This window comes from Coptis chinensis, chromosome 8 (genome assembly GCF_015680905.1).
Source record: "Coptis chinensis isolate HL-2020 chromosome 8, ASM1568090v1, whole genome shotgun sequence".
NCBI lineage: Eukaryota > Viridiplantae > Streptophyta > Magnoliopsida > Ranunculales > Ranunculaceae > Coptis > Coptis chinensis.
Window position 1 is genome coordinate 96,452,527 of NC_141463.1, and position 17,280 is coordinate 96,469,806.

Genomic DNA, 17,280 nt, shown 5'->3' on the forward strand with positions numbered 1-17,280 from the left:
TCTATTTGATAATAATTGATGACTTACAGGTACTATCATTGATGCAGATTGGTGGTGTTAATGTGTAACCTCATGCTCACTAACCAGTTTAAAGTACTGTCTATTATCCAACGTCAGATCTCACACACTTATAAGAATTCATTTCTTCAAATAGCTTTTGGAGGCCGAGCAAAGTGTAACTTCATCTGGCTCCATAAAGAATGACTCAAGCTTACTGCCAAAAATATGGAAACAATTCTGATATTTCTATCATTTAGAGAGCAAATATATCAGACAATCTACTAATAAAATACAAGCATACGAAACCAACACATACGTTCTGAAGAAGAAAATATGAGAAATTGATTCTTCCCATTCCGATATATAAAGTTACAAACTTAAAAAGTGTACATTATTCATTTTGAATCTTTCCTCCTTTGTTTCTATGTTTGTTTATCTTTTTTCTTTTTGGACATAACCTTCATTTCTTACAATTGGGGCAAAGGTATACATTATTCTTTTTAACTGCAATGGAATTTTAAAGATCTAAAACTCAACTTTTGTTGTTATATCTATCTTTTAGGTTGATTCACTTGTAACCCCCGTGTCAGACTCCTTGATATAGGCAGAGTGTCGTTCTACAAGGAGATCAATCAATGGTTTCTCTACATCATCATAAGCCGGATTCTTATCTTTGCGGACAGTAATCCTTTCATTACTCGTTATGACAGTAACTTCCTCCATGCGTGTCAAAAGCTCATTAGCAACCACCACATTCATCTTGTACTTTCTTAAAGCCATATCAGCTTTCTTCAGTAAAATGTTTGAATCCGTCTCCAACTGTGAAAGTTAGACAGCATAAATAGACTCAAATTGATATGCAATGATATTTATTGACAACAGCAAACATGTGGACCGGTGTTCATACGCAAGTATGGCAATTTTCCCTAAAAAACTGAAAATATGTATAAAAGTGTCTCACCTTGAAGGATATGCAGAAAGCCATTGGAGACCATTCGTTCCTCAGAACTGAGAGCATTTTTGGCACCTGAGTGAGTCTCATATCCATAGGGCCAGATGCAGATTGAATCTTGTGTTCAGCCTGCATAACAACGAAATTAGTAAACCAACCTAGTTTCTATATAGGAACTACAAAGATATAGATGTGAATGCATTGAATATAAAACAACACTCATGAAAGAGCATGCTCTTCAGTAAGAAATCGGATTATGATAGACCTTGTTTCAGAGAATGCATGCTTCTAGTGTACCAAGGGGTGAGCATGTGGTTAGTGAGTCTATGTTTGTCATCCAGACCGTTTCATAAGAAATTTTAAATCGCATAGATATAAATTTACTACATAGGTTAAGTATAACATCTTTTCAAGATGCAAGTGATGTTATACTTATATGTTGCTTGCTGTGCATGCAAATGCTCAAGAGAAAGATTGACATATTGAAAGAGTAATCCAACAGAATATAGATAATCATGGACAGAATAGAGACATTCTTACCATGCTTTCCCAAGGAACATAGAAGTCAGATACTGCTGCGGCAAGATAAAACATCCCGAGTGAACCAAGACTTTTCATTGATTTTGCAACTAACTGTAAAATCTGTTCATTGTCAAAGGATCATACGTTTTAAAACTTCATGAAGATTACACCTTTAATTACGTACAAACATCATAGGTAGCTTGATCTTGTAATGTATCCTACAACTTTCATCTTAATTAATAAATATCATATCTCAAATATACCAGCCGAAAAACAAACACAACGAAACTGAAATTGAAATTGACAATAAGAAGTTGAGCCAATGGGAGGACCAAAGAAACAGCCAACAGTTACATAGGTATAAGAACATTTAAACAATCATGAGAAGACGAAAGGGAACGTAAATCAAGTATTTCTTAGAAAATAACTAGATTTCCCTAAACTTTATTCAAAGCACAACAAGGTTTTTAACGTGTATCTGCAGTGAAGCATACACATTTATCCCAAATGAATCAGTCCAACAGGTTACAACTTTTGTGAATAAAATGGGTAAAAGTTGTTATTGAAAAATGAAGACATACAATAAGAGAGCACAAAGGCAAAACTAAATGTAAAACAGGTCAAACCATGGACTGCTAATTGTTGGAAGAGAAACATACTCTCAAGGAAGACAAATTCCAAGTAATACGGAAATCAGGCAACCCTTAAACTGCTAGTTAATATATTATAAGATGGTAAGTTTTCTTCATTGGGCTGTGAAATCTCTTTTAAAAGTTTAGTTATTTGCTCAGAACGACCCAAGATGAGGCTTGTCTATGGAGCAGATCACAGCAAGAAATTTAACATATCTATTCTAACAAAATAAGTTGTATTCACCATAGACACACTATAAATTGACAGTCATACATTTTGCTACCCAGTTAGCTACACATATCAAGTGGACATCTGGAAAGCAAAGCTAACCTGAAGGTATTCAAAGATTGTCGTGAATGGAAGTTTCAGCAAGAAGCCCCCTTCTACTGCCTACATATAAAGAAAAGAAAATTTTCCTCAACGTATGACACAGCAATATAACAGGATCTGGAAAATTGTAAGAACAGAAATATTGCATTACAAACATAATTATGAACTTAAATAATCCATACATCGTGGTAACCTCTGATAGCATTCTTCACAGCTTGACAATGAGTTTGGTGCACTGAAACATGATACCAAGTAATGAGGACTAGTACAAGTCATCTAAGGCAAGTCATCCCCTTTTTGTGCTTTTCTTTTTAATAATGACTCATTTGAAGATAACTACTAACAGCAGGAAGATTAGGAAAAACTTAAAATGTTGCCCAAGTGATTACACGACTATCTTTCCTGCGCCACCTTGAAAAGATGAACAATTCAAAAGAAATTTAAACACATATTTTTTTTCTTGCGATTCATAGAAAGCCATTTTCAACAAACTCAATCCAGTCGAGTAGAAACCCATTGAAGGGCAAAAGATTCACAAAATAATTTAGGGGGATGCTTTTATATAGAAACACATAATCCACTATATTGCAGGCTGATACAATATATCCGGGGGGGTTTTGCTGACGGATAAGAGTGCTGAGGAATTATAGCAAAGTAGTAAGTTAAATCGTATCGGGTCGCATAAAATAGTGCACAATAATTTGCTCCATTACAAAATTTAATGTTAGCTGATGCACCGATCTCACAATCTACAACTCAGCAAGCTCCTAAATGCCTGTAGCTAAACAACTCTACTTTACCAAGTTGTATGCTAATTCCACATGAATCTCTGCAACACAGCACAAGACCCAAGCGCAAGCCTTAGGCCAAGTGGAGGTCCCATCTACTCACGGGACAGCATCAGCCATGTGACGGTAAAATGCCCCTCTCTCTATTCTTACTAAATGCATTTTTCTCGTGTGCAATGGTGTAGGGTTGGATCGGATCTATCAAATAATGTTCCTTAACCCAACAGTTCTCCCAATAAGAATAATAGAAGACCTGAGTCCAATGTAAAGTAGACATCCTTTTTTTAAGTGCGACATCTATTTTGAGATGTCTCCCCACAAACTTCTATGAAAATCATGCCATCATAACAACTTTTAAGAGAAGGCCACCCTAGCCCCTAAAAGATCGATGTACAGTAATCCCTCTCCTATCTAAACATTCTATGTCAATGAGCAAAATTCACTTGCTATAAGTACCCATTGGAAATGAAGTTAAGGAAACTTGGTGGGCATATACCGATCAGCAACTCCAACAAGCTTAACAACCTCAGGCTAGAGATGGATGCTGTTTTATATTTAATGACAGAGACCGTGAAAAAAAATGAAATGAAAGAAAAGAAAGTGACAGGCGAAGTTGAACAAATTGCATCATTAAGAGATTTTGAGGCATAAATATGATAAGAAAATTTTTAGGGAATTGCAGAAAAACCAATTTAAAGACTGGTATATGCATCTAAGCAACATATATCAAGCTTTATAAAAAAGGTTACAGGCTTGCATTGCCTTGTAATAGCAAATATGGTAAATGGCAACCAAGTCCTTTACAGAAAACATGCGTCTTTCAGAGAAGCAGAAGTTTATAGTGATAACAGCAAACCTTGAACATTAGAATCCCTTGTAAGCTCAAGACACTCGAGGAATGAATCATCTGGGAGCAATCTACAGTATGGCTGGCAGGATCCACTGTGTAAAGAAATCATGACAAATGATTAGATTCAAGAAAACAATAACACAGAATTTTGTTAACCCACACTCAAAAGCTTGTCAGAAAGAATATCCACCGTCGATGTAGAAAGATAACCGCATAACCAGCCTTCACAAAATACCTGCAACATCACCTGTGAGTCCTTGATTTCGCAAAACAAGAACTGTCCCAAATTTAACATTTATTGAATCAGAGGAAAATGACATTACTCGGTAGATGCTGCACCTCGAAGTCCTGAACTAAAGTTATCAATGTAACGAACACAACGTTGTTCCAAAGGAACAGTGGTACCTCCAGAAGTCACACAAACAATCCTTCTCGGATATCCATTACCTGTACATAAAGTCAAAAGGATCACCAAATCAAAGACCGCACACATGCATTTACAATGCTGCTAGAAACAAATGGACTTGATAAGTATGCAAAAGGAAAAATAAGAGAGAAGGGGAGACATGCCCGATGATGAAAAATTCCTTTCAATGAACTCATGCAGTTTCCTGCTAATATTAAGATCATCCCTCAATGGCGGAGCTGAACTGAAAAATGATATGATGTCATTTAATGTTTCTGGGGGAACTCCTGGTCCATTACTTGAATCCATTTGGAAGGTGGCCTGAAATGACATTGATATGTAATTCAAGAGAGGTAATGTGAAGGATAACACTAAAGAAGTTATCATAGAGATACCAAAAAAATAATAATAATAACAACAACAACAACTAAAGAAAACGGCCAAGAACAGACTTTATGGAATTGAAATGAATAACGAGAACACAAGATAGTGATAGATATCAACTTAAAATAGGTTGATAAATAGACTCCATCTGGTTTTTTATAGACCCAGGCCATGGTACAAGTTCCTTCCAGGCATTGAGTACAAGGCCTCTATCCGATTATTAACAGCATTATGGCTGTGCTTGGTATTAAAACAAATCTAGCAAAATATAGTTATGCAAATAAGATCTTTTGAGGCTTTGATTGATATTTCTTGGTAGGTGGTCTCACTACGAAAATCTTTATCAGAGTAAACACATATTCAACAAATACTTAATGCAACTTTCACGCTCGAGAAATATGACCAAATTTAGCATCCATGCATAACTCTGGAGTTTGGAGTAACAAACAAGAACTATAACAGCTAACGATCATACCACAAAACCTATTAAGCCCTTTTAATTCTTATAGAAACCAATCAATACTTTTCCCACATTCATAACACATAGAACCAGAAACATAAATGAACAAATTCTTCACAACTAATTACACAATACCAAATAATCAAAACCAGCCTCCTGAAATATTGGATACTTCCATTTTATGTTTAAATCCATAAAATCTTCCAATTCAATGGTATCATTATATTAACTCAACAAATAAAAGAACCGAAATCGGAACAACTTTAGAACCAATTCATTGTTTTGCTCAACAATCTATATTAAACCCATTGCTTTATAACCAAAAAAAAAAAATCGAAACTTTTCAGTAATTTCAACCAGTAAATGCATAAAAAATCATTGCTAATAGTAACAAATCAAGAAAGTACCTTAAAGATAGAGAAGCGGGGGCGTTGCCAAAAGAAGCAAGTTGAACTGGGCAGCTGGTTTTGATCAGTGGAGAGGGAAGAAAATTAAAAGAGAAAGTGTTCAAGTGATGGGGGGAGATGTAGTTTTGAGACTTGTCCTAAAAAACCACACGTTTAAAGAAAGAAGTGGTCTTATTAGTTCCAATGATTAAGGTGTGTGAATAAGTGAATTAATCAACAAACTATGTAGGCAAAAAAAATTCAAAAATTAAATAGCCGTTACTTCCCACCAAATCAAATTGTGGTTTATCTTAACTTTATTTAGAAAGATGAGACAACTGTTGCCTGGGCTATTGGCCTATTGTGGATTATTATTAGTTTAGTTCTAACATTAACATCAACAAAAAGTTTTAACCAAATTGCATCTTAATATCCACCACAAGTGTTAGGTTATATACGTACTGTATGCTGTAGTACGTCTTTTACACATTCGTTAAAAGTAGGTAATCATAAAGAGGATTTTTAAGCTTGACTTAAAAGTGTAATGACATCCACCATGTATTTGGTTGTTGATATTGAAAGACATGCATGGCGGCGGTCACACGTTTTAATACGAGTTAGTAGTGGTTAGTTAGAGGATAGAATACATAGTCGGATTTATTGAGAGGTCGGCGTGTAATTCGGGTAAGGGACATCCTACATAATACTTAAGCAATATGCACACGACACCCTAGCACAGCTCGTATGCAATGAACTCTACAGTTGAGACATCGACTTTACAACACCTAACGACTCGACTCGATTATAGATATTTATCACACTCGAAGTCGACTCGGTGCTGCAAACTCGTATGCGTTCTAGAGATTGACTCGACTCTGGACACTCGTTATACGACCTCATCTCATGACATCACCGCCTACCAAACTCATCGTTACTACTATTGACAACGTATCTTTGTTCATTGCAACACTTAAGTCATTATCATCATTGCTACATTAACCATATTCTTTAATTTCAGGCAACATGTGGCATCAGTACAATATCAACATTTGTTCCATATGCACACACTACATCACATTTTCTTTCATCACAAGCCACGTAACTTGGCACCTATCACAAACTACTACCATACTCCACTATAAAAACTACATTTAGGCTTAATTCAAGATTCTCCTCTCATATGGATATATAGGCATCTTCTCCCCAGAAAAGAACAACCCCAACCAACATCCAGACACATTTCCCTCTCAATCACCACTACTCCTCATTATTCTCGGTGTAATATTGAATCTAACCTCTAGGAATAAAATCCAAAATTTATAATTAGTTTTATAAACTTTAATTGTATGGACCGTTTGGAAATTTGTATTATTTTCTTTTTTGGGATCACGACGATGCCCGAGGAAGTATGTGTGTGCTTAGGTGGTTGGAACTAGACCGGGCGGAGGCCACCACCCAGGCCCGTGGGGGACAGACCCATATATTATTTTCTGAATTACATTGGGTTTTATTATTTTTCCAAGTCAAGTTAATTGACACATTCAGTTCATGTGTTTCGCCATAACCACATCAAGAAAATGTGCAACTTGTTTCCATTTAGTAAGTAGTGATGCTATACTTTGGTAGATAGACAAAGGCAGCTAGCTGCCGGATCTTGCATGTGATTAGTTCCTCCATAACATCAGGAAAAAGTTTTTGAATCCTAACTAATTCACAACTAATAATATACCAACTTATAACCACCACGAGGTTCTTGATACCTTGAGTTAATGAGTCTAATGCATAAATGAGCCACTAATGCGAAGGGGACATCCACCCTCTCCATAGTTCTTTGCCATCAAGATCAAGATTCAAGATGCACAAAAATTTAAGACGACTTCGACATTTCCGTCCACTTTGCATATTCAGCCCATGATCAATCACACTCCTACAGTCTTACTCCTACATCAAAATGTCTACTAGTGACCTATTGTATAGGTATAGTTTTGGTCCACGCGAATCATGCTACCAACTGAGAGGGCTCCATGTGTATAAATGCAAATATATGCAATTTCAAAGAACGATCACAACTCACTAAAGGAATCAAGACCTGTAATTGCTTTCAAAAAAGGTAATTGGAGGGACTTGCTAGGAGCCTAGGCCCTAGGATATGCATATAACTTGGTCCACCATTGCGCGAGACACCTCTCACTTCCAATGAACCACACATGAACGTTAAATCAGATTTTGGAGTTTTATAGACGAGCCTGATTTTTGCCGCACGTATACATGCACAGCAAGTTGAGGTATTGGTGCCGAATTAGAATTATGTTATTTGAATCACTCGCTATGCATTCACTAATATTGTACAAGAAAGAAGTGTAAACAAAAGGGTAAATTTTTTATTCCGCCATGATAATGTCATTTTGTTCTTAATCCGGCCATTGTTAACAACTCAGCGCAAAAAGTTGCTGATATTATTCCATTAGTTGCTAACAAAATGAGTTACAATTTGTGGCCGAATTAGAAATACATTGACATTATCATGGCCGAATTAGAAATTTACCCTAAACAAAAACAAGTTTACTCGGTTACTCCAAATCATCACAATATCTGCCGTGAAAATTCAGGAAAAAATCCACATTTTGAACTTAACCCAGTCTGCCAGTCAAAGATTTCGAGATTTGAGGCGTTGAAATTTCATCGATATATTTACTTTACCAGTATATATCGTCCGATATCGTTTTCTTCCAGTAACAGAAAAAATGAATTTGAGCCGTTGCATTTCTCCATTAAAGAAGCTAAAAAACAAGCACAACCTTCTTCTCTTCTTCACATACTCCACAACTACAACAACAACAACAACCATCAATGCCAACAAACCAACACAACCATCACCACCACCTATACAAGTTTTACTCACTGAGTCAGCAGGTAGAGGTGTGTTTGCAACTCGTAGAATTGGAGCTGGTGATTTGATACACACTGAAAAACCCATTGTTTCTTACCCTTCACAATCTCTTGTTCACAGTGTTTGTTACTTCTGTCTCAAAAGGTTGGGAAATAATAAGGATTCTTTACAAGGACACAGTGTGAAGTTTTGCAGTAATGAGTGTAGAGAACAAGCAAAGGTATTATCTTTTGTCTTTTTAGATATTGGTAGTAAAGATGGTTAGAAATTTCATTTATATTGGTTATGTAGAGACCTCAGTTTGTTAATATAAGTTAATTCTTGTTATATTGTTTTTTTTTAGAATTTGGTTTTTAAGTAATTAGCATTGCATTTTTATTTATTTTTTGTAAAAAATTACGGAAGAAGAAGCACCAAGAGATATATGAGTTTTTTAGCTCTAGTTCTTTTGATGGCTCATAATTAGATTTCTTAGTGGTAATGCATAAAGCCTTATTCTTGTTATTGGAAATCATATTGACAATTGGGTTCACATAATGAAAGTCTTTCGATTTAGTGGTAGAAAACGATTGTGTTTTGAGTTGATTGTTTAGCTAGGCACTGTGTGTTATGGTTTCCTTGCTTAACTGGGCGTCACTTTTTCTTTAGGGGTTCTATGAGATTGAGGAGCGAGTGGATTGGTCAGCATATGATGAACATTGTAGGTACAATATTATTGCAATGCTACATTTTTTTCTTCCTGGAAGTCTCATTTTTCAACTGAGACTTGCAAAGCTATGTACTATGATATGGATATTAGAATGGTAGTAGATACATTAATAAAACATCTTTAAGTATCGGAACTTCCAATGAAATAGAAACTTGAACTTTACAACACCAGGGATGGGGAGTTTTCATTTCTTTAACACCTAGTTTTGGATAGTAAGGAATAGATTCTAATAAAAAGCGATTATATATCTGCTTTTTATTTTATTTTATATTATTATTATGTTTAAAGCCAGAGAGAGAGAGATGTACTGGTGATCTTTACACTCGTTATAGTAATTTACTTTTCAGTTAGAGTCGATCAACTGATCTTCTTGCTTTGGGTTTTTTGTCATATGAAGGAAGCTAGGTTTGAAATATCCACTTCTTGTGAAGAGGTTGGCTTGTATGGTAGTATCAGGAGCAGCATCAGCTCAGTGTCTCGACATACTTCAACCTGCCAGGCTACTGACTCAGATGATTTTAGAGGTGAGGACCACATAAATGAACATCTTAGAACTCTGAAGATTTGGATGAAGCTGTAGGTTCTTGTGTTTTTCTAATTCATGCTATATTCATCATTGCACAGTGCACCGGATAGAAGTAGATTTCTGTCTGCATCATGCAGATATAACTAATAATTCTATGGTACTATGAGATCAAGGCGTTGAGCATGGTTTTTTGTAAGGCTTGAGCATAACAATCAAGCATCTGCGATATGCTAGGCAATGCTACCTGTTGATATCTTTAGAGTATAAACAAAAAGGAAAGTTGTAACTGAAAATGTAAAAATAGATCTCGAAGAAGAGCAATCTCTCAAACATGAGAATTACACTATTACGGCCTACATGTGTCCTACGAAACACATGCACAGCACACACCAGCAGTACTTTGTCATAGATTTATCAAGTAGTTTCTATTTCATATCTACTTTCTCATTGTTCTGATGGTTTCATTTTGGACTTGATACCAGATGGAAGATGAGTTCAGTTTGCTGAAGAGCTGTTTAATGAAGGCAAACTTCAAGGATGAGCAAATGGCATGTATCCTGTGTAACTTATCCAAGTGTTACGGATATTATTTCTTTTGCTATGGTCCTACCTACGGCTCTTTGCTTGGAACCCTTAACAGAAAACTTAGTCCTTACCAAGGAATGGTATACTGGTGTACTGGCTCGGATTCGTATCAATGCCTTTCGCATTGATGTTGCTGGAGGATCATCATATGAGGATCTATTCTTATCAGCAGCTGCCTCTGTTGAGGCTGAAGCGTCTGTTGGCAACGCTGTGTATATGCTTTCGTCCTTCTACAATCATGACTGTGGTAAGTTGTCACTCCTGCTATCATAGTGGGTTGCAATTACAGAAGAACTCATCTGATTCCAAGAAACTCAAACTTAAAAGTGCCTTCTTAAAGCACATCTGTAGAGCTCTTTAGAGTTGATACGGAACCTAGAAAGTCCTATGACTATCTTGAATAACATACCTAAACCTCTAAATTGGTATATATATTACCAGTATAGAAGGGAAAATTACAATATACTGAATATAGGATGAGGTATCCTATATTGGCGTCAATACCGGTTTCCTAGAGATCGGAAATATCGATATCGGTTTCCCAAGATTCCACCCTGTATGGCGATATTTTTCACCCTGTTGGGATGATCATATTATCATTGCTTTTGTCTACTCAATTCAATTTCAGGATTACATTTTAATTTTGTATACCATGGTTTTCACCCAGATACTAACGCTCACATAATATGGATAGAGAATGTGAATGCGAGACTCAAGGCCCTCCGAGACATTGAAGAAGGTTTGTCTTTGATACCTTGAGACATTTCCGATTTCAAAATCACCCTTTTAATCGGTTTTCTGTTCCATGCAAATTGTTTGAGACATTTTCACTTTTGGTATCAGGAGAGGAGCTTCGTATATGCTACATTGATGCCAGTATGGAGCATAATGCCCGACAAAACATCCTGTTTGAAGGATTTGGTTTCAGGTGTGGCTGTAATAGATGCTTATCTGGTGATTAGTGTTTCTTCTTTTCTTTTTCTGTATCTCTCCCTCTTTTTCTTTTTCATAAAGGGAGTTGTAGCATACTAAAAAAGACAAAATTTTTGTTATGAAATGTCTGTAATTCTGGCGGAAAAAGAGGCCTTCCACCCCGGTGGCTCCGGATTTCAGATGCAACACTGTTGTTATGATACTTAAGTGAAATTCCATGCTGCAGATGTAATGAATCTACATTCTTTATGGTATCGAGACATTTTCTTTACTGGTGGTTTAAAAGAGAAGGGTTAACTAGTATTACCCCCCACTAGATGGTGAAATTAGGGTCTCCCAAACACGGTAAACTTGGTTTGACGGTTAACTTTCAAGTCAAACAACTGAAAATGACACAAATGCCCCCACCTAATTAAAATTGAACATTTTATTTTTGAAAATAATGAGGGTATTTATGTTATTTTCAGTTGTTTGACTTGAAAGTTAACGGTCAAATCCAGTTGACTGTGTGTTTAGGGGGAAGACCCTATTTTCCCATCTAGTGGGGGAAATCCTAATAGATCTGACATTTTGGAATTGACCAAAGGAGAACAATTAAACAGAAATTGACTAAAATAAAATGGGAGAATGGTAATGCTCCAATTGTCTACAAGAAATTCAATATTCTTGTTGGCACATTTCCGGTGAAAACTACAAGATAAATAGAGGAGGAAAAATCATTTTGACCATTATCTGAACATACATTGCCCAAGTAAATTGAAAGTTCAAACATAAATCATGTAAACCACTCCTCAAACTCACCTTTGTGTGAATAAGTTCACAGGCAAAAACAAGTTAAAAAATCAACAGAATTGGTTACGAGTAGGAAGGACATAAAAAACCAAATCAACATCAACCATACTGAACAAATATAACTAAGATGTTTAACATATTCTGTCAAAAACTCTTTCAGTACTCACAAAGTCGCAATCTCAGTGATGTAACTCATCAAGATCGACCTCAAATCATTTCCTTCTTCTTGGAGATCAAATGCACAGGATCCCGTGACCATAAACTAGCACATTTGCTGAAGGCATTTCTAACGTTGCAAGTCCTCCTCCTAGATCGGGAAAAAAAACAGATATGACAATCTAAATATATAGTTACATGTCAAATTAACAGGTTGCCAGATTATGCTTAACAAAAGAGAAGTACTTTGTTGTTTTTTTAATGTAACAAAAGTCTGATTCTGTTGAAATTTCTCTTGTGATATCCAAGTCGAACAGATTCCTTAATTTACATACCACATTTTTTTGGAATAGCTTTTGGTATTCTTGGGACCTATTCTTTGCAATAATAAATATTTGAATTGCATAAACCTTATTTTCATTCAAATTACTACACAAATTTAAAGCAGTAGACAATGTTAATAATTTTTCAATAATACCTCTGATGAATTCTTCGTGGTCTGCAACTCGGCTAACCAATTCGCTTTCTTCATCCATCTCTTTGTGGGGGATGTGCTCTATCTTCATCCAGTCTTCACCTCCGACGCTTCTAAATTGTCGTGTCAGCTTAAAACATCCTCTGACAATTAAAGAACGAACTGAAGTCGAGAGCCTATGAGTTGAAAGTGATTGAAGTTCAGGACAGTTTTCAAACTTCAATTTCTCCAGGGACTCAAGATAATGAAGTGAGGGTATAATAACCAGTTGAGGACAATTGCCGATGGTAAGTTCACGAAGGCGTCCCATGTCATTGTCGTTCGTTCCATTCCAACCTACTAAGCTAGGCATGTCGCACAGTTCTAGACTCTCCAAAGATTGAAACCGCACACCAACGCTAGTATCACCGTAGAATTCGCCGCTTAAATATTGCAAGTTAGTCATCACAGCAACTTTCAGAGACTTCAGTTTTGGCAGTTGCCCAAGAGAAGGAAGGAGAAGACAGTTGTCACACTCGTACAAACTAATACTAGTAAGTTTAGAGAACAATGGATTACAGACCCAAGGAGGAAATTGGCCAGCACGATACCGTTTCAATACCAATTCTTTCAGGCTTTTGTGAGGTTCGAGATTATTTAAAATGAGTTCTACCTGGATTGGAAAATCTGTATTGCTCCATTGCAATTCTAACCTGTCGAGGTACTTCTTGCTCGCTAAGTTGGCCTCCTCAGCTTCTTGACCTTGGCTTACCCGCTCAAGCTGTTTAATGCAAAGTGATCCCCGAATGTTATTCATGTCCTTCAGTTCTTTGATTTGGCCAAGTTCTACACCAACAACGAACTCGCTTAGTGTTTGAAGGCCGGTTAACTTTCCAATTCCGGATGGCATGGATGTCAATTGGCAGTCTATCCCAAGCTCCAGATGTCGCAGGCTTTCAAGCTTATCTATGCCTTTTGGTAACCGGAGAAGCCTCAAACAGTTCTTAAGTCTTAGTGTCTGCAAACTGCACAATTGGTGAATTGTTTTAGGTAACAACTTGAGACGTATCTTGGATAAGTCGAGGAAACGAAGATGTTTCAAGTTACCAATACTCTTGTAGAGAAAAAGGGCGTTTTTCTGCTTTTCACGGTCGAGGCCAGCCAAGGCCAAAGCTGACTTCACCATGGTCCATGGTCCATGAATTAAGCGACCAGCGTATCGAAGAAAGCCAGCCCACCAATTAAAGGGGGCCAGCGGCCCCGCCGCTCAGTCTTTTGTTTTGCGGGCCTCGCTTCTGAATCAGCGATTTTTTGTTTTTAGTATAAAAACAAAATCGGTTTTTGGAAAACCTAACTTTTCCAAAAAAGAAAGAAAAGAGAGATTGTAAGAGAGAAATTCTTAGTGAGTTGAGTGTTCATTCTTTTGTGAGTGAATTGAGAGCTCTTTATGTCTGATTACTCTGGACTTCTAGTAAAGCTTGGATCTCGCCAGGTGTGGACGTAGGCAAATTCCGAACCACGATATATCCCTGTCTTGTGGTTGGTTCTCTTTTGCATTATTGTTTTACTTTATATGCTTGTTATTTGATATTGAGAAGTGTTGGGATATTGCTTGGAGGTGTTGAAGTCTTGTCAGTGTGAAGGATCGATCTTTGTGTAGGATTGATCCGTTTTTGTCGGGTAACGTTGTTTCCGCAGCTTAATTATTCACAACAATTGGTATCGAGGCGAGGTATCGACCTAGGATTTTGAGTTTTGGTAAAGAACCATAGTGCTCGAAATTTATGTAGACAAGGTGTTCGATAAAATTCCTGAGTGAGATAATTTTTTGGGTTATTGTGTGTGACTTGAAAAGGGGGCTCCCAAGATGTCAAATGCTAGATTTAAAGTAGAGAAGTTTGATAAAGAAGCAAAAGAAAAGATGGGCGAGGGGTGATGTCGAATGAGATGACTTCCACAAGCAAGTGGAAGGGGTAGTTCGAAGAAGCCTTTAAAACATGTACGGTCTTCAATTGCAAAGAAAAGGGGCATTATCTATGTGATTGCTCTAGCCCGAAAAAGAGTAACAAGATGAGTGGTAAGTTTGAGAATGAGGATGTTAGTGAAGCAAGTCTTGCTTCCCCGATAGGGATGATGTAAAGTCTTTCGGTGTCTACACAAGACGACCACATGACCGATACATGGATTCTTGATTCCGGTGTTCCTACCACATGTGTCCAAATAGGAAGTGGTTTGCTACCTATGAGAACTTGAGTGGAGGTTCCGTTTTGATGGGCAATGACGCGTTTGTAAGACGGTTGGGATTGGAACTATACTGGGTCAAGATGCATGATGGTGTAGTGAGGACTTTAACCGATGTGAGGCACGCCTCGAAGTTAAAGAAGAACCTTATTTCTCTTGGTACCTTGGATTCCAAAGGCCACAATTTTGTGGGAAATGGTGGAGTCCTAAAGATCCTTAGTGGCTCTTTAGTCATTATGAAGCGGTCAAAGACATGGAAACTTGTATACTTTGTTGGGTAGTACGGTGATAGGTGATGTAGCGGTGAGTACATGTAGTGATGATTACGAGTGCACAAAATTGTGGCATATCGCTTGGGGCATATGAGCCAAAAGGGATTGTCCGAGTTGTCTGTTTAGGGCTCTTGAAAGACTTGGAGAAACCAAGTATGGAATTCTCATGAAAGCATCAGGTCTATGGCAAGCAAAGTCTGCGAGTCAAGTTCGGTACAAGCAAGCACAAGACGAGGCGGCATCCCTGGATTATGTGCATACGGATGTTTGGGGACCTTCTAGAGTGGCTTCTAAGGGAGGAAACCGGTATTATGTCTCTTTCATCGATGATTATACACGCTTATGTGTGGGTATATATCTTGAAGTCCAAGGATGAAGTTTTTGAGACATTTAAGAAGTGGAAGGCAAAGGTCGAGAATCGCACGATAGGAAGGTGAAGACTTTACGGTCGACAATGGTAATGAAAGTATACCCATAGGCCTTTCCAAAGAGTTTTGTCGCAACAAGGAATTGCCGCATTAATCGACAAACAGGGCACGCCACGAGAATGGGTTAGCAGAGAATGAATCGCGACGCCGCTGGAGAAAGCTAGGTGTTTGCTTTCCAATGCCAATCTTGGCAAAAGAGTTCCCGGCGATGCAAAGGCCATGGCGTGTTACTTGTATAATAGATCACCGGTTCCGTGATAGATCGCAAAAACACCTTATGAGGTGTGGACGGAAACCAAACCGATTATGGTACTTTCTATGAAAGTTTGGATCTAGTGCTTACTACCACATGAATGATAGTAAACTTGATTCTAAAGCTAGGAAAGCAATATTCTTGGGCTATGCAAAGGGAGGAAAGGGATACGGATTGTGGTGTCTAGAGAACCACAAGTTCCCCGGTCGCCAGATGAGGTTACCTTTGATGAGACTTCGTGCTATTTTTTAGCGCCTGGAGAAGGCCGGAAATAGGGGGTGATTCTATACAATCTCAAGTGATTGAGATAGAAGCGTCGAGGATGCTAAAGAGAGCGAGGTTCTTAGTGAAAGAACTATTCAACAAGAAGAAGAGTTACAACAACTGAAGAGACAAACTTTGGCTAGATCAAAGCCAAAGAGAAGTGTGAAACAAGTTATGAAGCACGGGCATGATAAGCCGGTGAAGCATTATGGTCAACCGGACTCGGTTGCCTACGCGACCTGAATATTGCGGATGATGAACGGATAGCTTCAAGGAAGCCGTTAGAGATGCTCATTACGAGATTGGTCGGTGGATATGCATAAAATGGTGGAGGCTCGTGACAAGTTTTGTACTTGGGAATTTGTTTCATTACTTTAAGGGCAAAAGGGTTTTCGGGTTGTAGAAAGTTCTCTATGGAGTTGAGTTTCAACATTGGTTGGGGTACTCCACAAATGGTGGAGGCTCATGCATTGTTGATTGATGCCTTTCGTGGGCATGGCCCCTTTCAGGGCGTGATTGCTCTTTGTGAGCATGACTCTGCGGAAGATAGCTCTTTGTGAGCAAGACACTCTTTTGGGTGGCTCTTTGTGAGCAAGACACTCTTTGTGGGTGGCTCTTTGTGAGCATGACACTCTTTGTGGGTGGCTCTTTGTGAAAGCAAGACACTTTTGTGGGTGGCTCTTGGTGAGCATGACACTCTTTTGTGGGTGGCTCTTTGTGAGCATGACACTCTTTGTGGGTGGCTCTTTGTGAGCAAGACACTCTTTGTGGGTGGCTTTTGGTGAGCATGACACTCTTTGTGGGTGGCTTTTGGTGAGCATGACACTCTTTGTGGGTGGCCCTTTGTGGGCATGGCCCCGCCGGGCGGTTGAAGTTCGATGGATGTGCTCTTCTTTGGATGTGTTCGCCGGTTTTATGTGTTAAAACCTCACCGAGGTGGAGAATGTAGAGAAAAGCGTTTTTACGCTTTTCACGCCGGTCGCGCCCAGCCAAAGGAGGCTGACTTCGCCATGGTCCGATGAATTAAGCGCCGACCCGCCTTCGAGGCGCCACGCCAGCTGGCCTT

The 17,280-nt window shown here is 38.1% G+C and overlaps 2 protein-coding genes across 3 annotated transcripts; one reads left to right on the plus strand and one right to left on the minus strand.

The window, feature by feature from the left end:
* Window positions 1-334: 334 nt before the first annotated feature.
* On the minus strand, window positions 335-6,192 carry LOC147484781 (phosphopantothenate--cysteine ligase 2-like). 2 transcript variants are annotated; one of them, XM_086576437.1, is made up of 11 exons: window positions 6,174-6,192; window positions 5,733-5,869; window positions 4,646-4,802; window positions 4,399-4,522; window positions 4,266-4,310; window positions 4,082-4,167; window positions 2,620-2,672; window positions 2,438-2,497; window positions 1,493-1,594; window positions 962-1,081; window positions 335-819 (listed from the first exon to the last, which is right to left on the minus strand). In XM_086576437.1, the coding sequence occupies exons 3-11, from the start codon at window positions 4,788-4,790 to the stop codon at window positions 559-561; spliced, it is 996 nt and encodes a 331-aa protein (XP_086432563.1). In that variant the 5' UTR covers window positions 4,791-4,802; window positions 5,733-5,869; window positions 6,174-6,192; the 3' UTR covers window positions 335-558. The 2 variants fall into 2 exon arrangements, with proteins under 2 accessions (XP_086432563.1, XP_086432562.1); XM_086576436.1 differs by lacking the exon at window positions 6,174-6,192 and having other exon boundaries at window positions 5,733-6,118.
* A 2,253-nt stretch (window positions 6,193-8,445) lies between these two features.
* LOC147484782 (histone-lysine N-methyltransferase ATXR4-like) lies at window positions 8,446-11,603 on the plus strand. The gene is made up of 7 exons (XM_086576438.1): window positions 8,446-8,821; window positions 9,250-9,305; window positions 9,708-9,834; window positions 10,319-10,388; window positions 10,486-10,668; window positions 11,089-11,160; window positions 11,265-11,603. Exons 1-7 carry the CDS (start codon window positions 8,456-8,458, stop codon window positions 11,381-11,383), a joined length of 993 nt encoding a protein of 330 aa, XP_086432564.1. The 5' UTR covers window positions 8,446-8,455; the 3' UTR covers window positions 11,384-11,603.
* Window positions 11,604-17,280: the final 5,677 nt, after the last annotated feature.